The sequence below is a fragment of the Tenrec ecaudatus genome, chromosome 10 (assembly GCF_050624435.1).
Source record: "Tenrec ecaudatus isolate mTenEca1 chromosome 10, mTenEca1.hap1, whole genome shotgun sequence".
NCBI lineage: Eukaryota > Metazoa > Chordata > Mammalia > Afrosoricida > Tenrecidae > Tenrec > Tenrec ecaudatus.
In genome coordinates, this window is record NC_134539.1 from 50,121,297 (window position 1) to 50,127,554 (window position 6,258).

At 53.1% G+C, this 6,258-nt stretch overlaps 1 protein-coding gene across 1 annotated transcript; it reads right to left on the minus strand.

Annotated features, from left to right (window-relative positions):
* Window positions 1–781: 781 nt before the first annotated feature.
* On the minus strand, window positions 782–6,001 carry HDHD3 (haloacid dehalogenase like hydrolase domain containing 3). The gene is made up of 2 exons (XM_075559030.1): window positions 5,939–6,001; window positions 782–2,519 (listed from the first exon to the last, which is right to left on the minus strand). The coding sequence occupies exon 2, from the start codon at window positions 2,338–2,340 to the stop codon at window positions 1,585–1,587; it is 756 nt and encodes a 251-aa protein (XP_075415145.1). The 5' UTR covers window positions 2,341–2,519; window positions 5,939–6,001; the 3' UTR covers window positions 782–1,584.
* Window positions 6,002–6,258: the final 257 nt, after the last annotated feature.

Sequence of the window (6,258 nt, forward strand, 5' to 3'; positions counted from 1 at the left end):
TATAGCCACTACTTAGCTTGGCTGTTGGTGGCCTTGAGGGAAAGGGAGCCGAGTAGCAGGAGATTTCTCAAGAGTAGCTGATCTTCTTAAAAAACCTACTCAGTAATGTATTCGAAACACTGGGTGGGGCGTCTAGTCCAAAGACTTCCTCGTAGCCACTTTCTTCCCTTGAGATGGTCTTGGAGCTCAGCTCCGCAACGGCGCGGACTCCTCACTGCCTGGACACGTGGGCATCAATAGCACGTTGCCTGGTTTGGGTACCAGGCCCGAGGAAAACAAACCTGGATGGGGTTTAGTCAAGTCTGGAGCTGACTCCCGTCTTTGCCTGGGCACAATCCATGCCGGCAAACTTGAACCAAAGCCAAGGTCTGCAGCTTGGCCCCTGAAGGCCCCAAGCCTCCCCTATACCTGTCGGCCTTTAGGACACAGTTCATGTTCCTGCTGCCAGAAATGCCACCCTCCCCTACTCCTTGAGCCAGTTCAATACCACCTCCACCCTGCCCCAGTTCAGACACTCCTGTAGAAGCCCCTCCCTAGTTACCCTTATTGGCGCCTGAACATACACACCATATGTACCTGTTTGGTAGCTGTGGGATCCCGGGCACCTAGTGCTGGGCAAAGGCATAAAGGTTCATACCCAATAACGACCAAGCAGAAAGGTTTGTAGAAGGGTCAGGTAGGAAGAGAAATGGAATTTTAAAACCCAAACCCCCTCCTCCAATCTCATTTCCCCCACCCCCACCCCGCTGATTCCTTACAATCCCCCCCCCCCCCCATTCGGAGCTTGGCCTCTTTCCCTGCACCTTTTCCCCAAGCCGCTACTCACCCTCCAGGTCGGCATGCTTTAGAAGAGCCTGCTCACTCGCCAGGGCTCCACACGTGACATTCCTTCCACGTGCAGTCAGGAGAGGGAGGGGTTAAGCCCATGGCCTTCGGACTCCAACATGCCAAGATTTGACTCCTGACTCCACCTCTTCCTACCTGCGACTCCAACTGGGTATTTAACCTCCATGTCTTATTTGTAAAGCGGGACGGGGTGGGGTTCACAACACCTGCCCTGGTTCCCTTAACAAGGGAATGTGTATACACCTCAGCAGAGCGCCTGCCGCAGGGCAGGTGCTCACGGTGGCTTTTCATCTAAAACCCCCCATTCAGACTGGTCCTAGGGGGTAGGACAGCTCAACCACCCGATTTTCGAACTTGGCTCCCCTCACCCCAGGCTTCCAAAGGGAGGAGGTGTCTAGGTGGCTGTTTGTGGAGCTTTGTTTTGTACACTGTGTGACAGCCCAAGGTGACAGGGCCCTGCTGCTAACGTGAAGGTTGGAAGTGCTCCGTTTTGAAGCAACCTGGGCTCCCCGTGAATCTTGTGAGAGGAGACTGAAGAATAAAAAAAGATGCACATGCGTGGACAAGAAGCATCTGAGACGAGGAGCAGGTTAGTGAGGCAGGGCAGAACGCCGACACCCTGTATAGGCTGAGTGGAGTGGGGCGAAGGCCAGGTTTGTAGAGAAGGGAGTTCCAAGCCTCCGACGTTGGCTTAGAGGTTTCTGCAGGGCCATGGGTCTCGCGCCTCCCTTGGCACACTCAAAGCCCTGGGAGCGAGTCTTGCAGGCGGTCAAGGGCAGGCAGGAGATGGGACAGTGAAGGGAGGATGTGTTCTTCAGGGACAGTATTCCTGACCTCGGGAGCCAGGGGCTCCGGGCCAGTCACCAGGAAACTGTGCATACCTATCGCCTGGGCTCCCTGGTAATCACAGCGGTAACTGTCCCCAATATGGGCTGCCACCGCCGGCTCCATGTGAGCCAGCTGCAAGGCCTTATGGAAAATGCGGGGGTCAGGCTTGGGCCAGCCAGCAGCCTCAGAGGTCAGCACAAAATCAAAGTGTTCCCGCAGGCCAAGACCCACCAGGATGTCCTCCAGCCGCTGGTCGAAGTTGGACACCACTGCCAGCTTCAGACCTCGATTTCGGCACGCCATTAGGGTGGCCTTGGCCCCCTCCAGCACTTGCCAGGTGCCGGGGCTGCTGAAGTCTTCATACAGCTGCTTGGCAATAGGGGTCACGGCCTGCACATCCTGAACGCCTGCCAGGCGGAAGGTCTGCAGAACCACATCCAGCCACCACTGGCGGGAGGTGAGGCCCCGGCTCAGGCCGTAGTTGGGGAAGCTGTGACTCTGAGCCTTATATGCCTGCCTGAAGGCTTGCCCCAGAGCTGCGGCCTCCACCTTCAGCCCATGGGCCCGGGCCTGGGTGGCATACTCCTCCCCGACTGGGTGGCGGAGCCGGAGCAGTGTATCCTTCACGTCCCATGTCATCAGCCGTATCTGTAGTCGGGGTGCCATGGGTGTGCAAGAAGAGGCCAAGTTCACAGGACCACCCAATTCCACCTGAGCTCTCAGGGACCAAAGGGCAACAGAATCACCTCTCCACAACCTACAAGGCCTCTCTTTCCAGGCCTGGTCAGGCCGACTTGCTGGTTGGCACTGGGTGGCTCAGGTAACACTGTCCACAGTACAGGATCCTGGAATGAGACAGATAAAGTGGAAGTTCAGGACTTGGGAGTCAGACTGAGTTCAGATTCCAGCTCTGCTAACTCACGGTGTGACCTCATGAAGGTCACACTCACACTTTTCATATGTAAGTTGAGCACAATGATGAGACACTAGCGATGTTTGGATTAAATGAGATCATTCATTCATTCACCCAACAAAAAACTGTCAATGCCGGCTCAAAGCGACTGATAGGAAAGGGTAGAACTGCCCCTTGAGTTTCTGAGACTAACTGTTTGCAGGAGTAGAAAACCCGGACTTTCTCTTCAGGAGTGGCTCCTGTGGACTGCTGCCCAAAGCGTAACCACTCCACCACCTGGGCTCAAAATGTCTAGGCCCTGAAGCAGTGGTTCTCTACCTGTGGGTTGCGACCGCTTTAGGAGTTGAATGACCCTCTCACAGGGGTCACCTAAGACCATCGGAAAACACATATTTCCAATGGTCTTAGAAACCAAGAAATTGCTCCTCTAGCCGTCTCCAGGGGGTCCACCCACATGCAGATACACCCACATACGTACCCGGCGTAAAGACTGCTCCCCATGCTAAACCATGCTTCTAGACAAAATTTCATTTACTTGCCATTAGAAATATTTCAAGGGAAGTGGGAGAAAGGAAAGGGGGGTGGGGACCAGCCCAGGGACAAGGGGACAACAAGTGAACCAAATTCAATGGAGAGAGAAGGGCATAGGATGCCTAGTGGGGCTTAATCAAGGGCAATGTAGCTGCGAGGAATTAATTAAACTCGAATGAAGTGCGAGCATGATGGTGGGACAAGAGGAAAGTAAATGGAGGAAAGAATTAGGAGGCAACCAAGCCACATGGAAGCAACACACCAGCCTGTGTGATCATGAGGTGTTGATGGCATCTGATATCGGACACCCGAGACCCAGAACAAAATTATATCCAATGTGAATGGGGGAGGGGCATGGAGTGGAGACCCAGTGTTCATCTGCAGACAATTGGACATCCCCTCACAGAGGGGTCACAGGGAAGAGATGAGCCAGTCAGGGTGCAAAATAGCACTGGTGAAACACACACCTTTCCTCTAGTTCTTTGGTGCTTCCTCCCCACACTATCATGACCTCAACTCTATCTCACAAATCTGGCCAGACCAGAGCATGCACACTGCTACAGATAAGAGCCTGAAACACAGGGAATCCAGGATAGATAAACCCCTCAGGGCCAACAATGAGAGTAGAGGTACCAGGAGGATTATGGGAGGGTGGGGGGAGAAAGGGGAAATGGATCACAAAGATCAATCTATAACCCTCTCCCAGGGGGATGAATAATGGAAAAGTGGGTGAGGTGATGGAGGATGATGTGAGATATAAAAATAATAATCTATAACTTATCAAGGATTCGTGAGGGAGAGCAGTGGGGGAAGGGAAAAAATGGGAAGCTGATATTAGGGGCTCAAGTGGTAAGAGAGTGCTTTGAAAATGATGATAGCAGCATATGTGCAAATGTGCTTGATGCACTGGATGAATGTATGGATTGAGATGTAAGAGCCCCCAATAAAAGGAAGAAAAAATTCACAATATGTAATTGTGAATAAGGAGATATGAGCCCCCAATAAAAGAAAAAATTCACAATATATAATTACATATCATTTTGTGATTAATCACTTAATTATGTTCAATTTGTAACAATGAAAATACATTCTGTATATCAGGTATTTACATTGCGATTCATAACTAACAAAATTACTGTTGTGAAGTAGCAACAAAAATAATTTTATGGTTGGGGGTTACCACAACATGAGGAACTGTAGGTCTCTAACCCCTTCATCCCCAACTGGGCATAATCTGACGCCTCACCTTCTCAAGACCTCTCACCCAAACCCCTCTTCACCATTCAGCTGGTACCACAGCCAATGAGGGAGGGGAAGAGAGGGGGGGAAAGTGGGGGGGCTATCCATCGGCTGTCTCTTCCTCTCTCTAGCTCTCCCCTTTCTTACTTTCGGCTCTTCTCTCTGCACTCAGTCTTCAAATCTCCCCTCACCTTCCCCCTTTATTCTTACTTCATTCTAAACATCCTGGAAGGTCCTTCCTTAACTATAACAAAACCTGTTAATTAAACCCACTCTCTGGCTCCTCTTTGCTTTTATTCCCATTCTAACAGCCCTATTATTTGCTAGAGGCTGGGAAATGGGGAAGATTTCCAGCCCTTAGGACATTTAAAAGAAGAGATACAGGCATTAGACAAACAATTACACAAACACTTAAGTGTAATTAACAGAGAAGTACCTTGAGTCTATAAATCTGGGGCCGATCTAGACTTTGTGGTTAAAGAAGTTTGTTCTGAAGCAAAGAAAGCATCAATGGGGCTCTGAAGTGCAAACAAGTGGGAAGTAGAGGTATAGTTAAGTGCTCCTGACAAGTGCAAAGGCCCTGGGGCAGGGCCTTGTAGGTCAAGGGAAGGTAGACAACTGTTACTATAATTATCATTATTATTAGCAATGCCAAGTTTAAGAGCGTTCTTGTAGACCAATCCCCTCACTATCCAGCAGGGTTGACCAGGGCCAGAAAGGGCAAACGCTTGCCTAACGTCACACAGCAAGTCAGCGGTACCACCAGAACTAGAACCCATACTCCCGGACTAGGCCAGTACCCCTTTCCACTGCACCATACTTATCCATAGTTGGATTTTTTTTTAATCCGATTTTGATGAACCTGTAATAGTGGAAGAAAAATGGCAGCCTGGTCCTGCGAGGGTGCTAACCCTCTCAGCATCTCGTTTCTATCCTTACTGGGGATAATAACAATTCACCGGTAACACGAGCCTTGCAGAAGAACAAAGGAAACGGTCACTGACTTAAAGCATAAGAAACAAATCACCTGCTTGTTCCCCAGGCAGAGCAGAATCAAGCCAACCCAGCCATCACCTGAAGGGTCAGGGTTCAGGGACCCTTGGGGTTGCCATGGAGATGCTGAGGGCGTGGCTGTGATAAGGGTGGCTGATAAATGGGGCGCAGGGGGCCAGTCCTGGGGGAAATCCTGCACGGACATGAATTTAAACGTCAGTCTGGAATTTAGAGCGGACCACTTCGCAGGTGGGTAGATGGGGGGCGCGTGTGGGGCGGGGCTAGTCCCAAATCACAAAGGGCGTCACTGACACAAAGGGTGCTGGCTCCCGGTCCACAAGAAGTGGCTCCCCACTTCTGGAAGCCGGGCCGACCGGGGCTCTGGGTCGCAGCCCCGAATAGCTCCCCTCCCTCCTAGCCTCTTGGGCTCGCGGGGGACCCGGCCGGGTGCCCCGAAATCCCTGCAGCAACCGTCTACAGCGGGGAGGCCCAGGGGCCCTGGCCGCTGTTGGGAACGGCCTCCTGGGTCCCCTCCTCAATTCTGGCACGCTCCGCCGACGAGTCTCCGGCCCGGGCCCCAGAACGCACCTGCTTTGCCAAAAACCGGGTCCAGAAACGCGGGCTCCGGGGCGGCGGCGGCGGCGGCACAGGTGCGCAGGCGCACGGCCGCTGGGGGCGGGGCCGGCGGCTGAGCGCGGGGGACGTGCGAGCGCGCTGCAGGGGCGCTCACCTCTCCGCCCCGCCCCTCCGCTGCGCCCCGCTGCGCCCCGCTGTGCCAGCACCCTGCCTGCGGTCTTCACTCTCCTCCCCTCGCCACCTCTACCCCCTGCCCCCGCCGCTGCACGTCCCCTCCGAATGAGCTCCCCGGCCGCAAGGGTCAGCAGTTTGAAACCACCAGCAGCTCTACA

Excerpts from the sequence above, each read along its gene's own strand:
- HDHD3 (XM_075559030.1), bottom strand. The coding sequence starts at position 2,340 with ATGGCACCCCGACTACAGATACGGCTGATGACATGGGACGTGAAGGAT.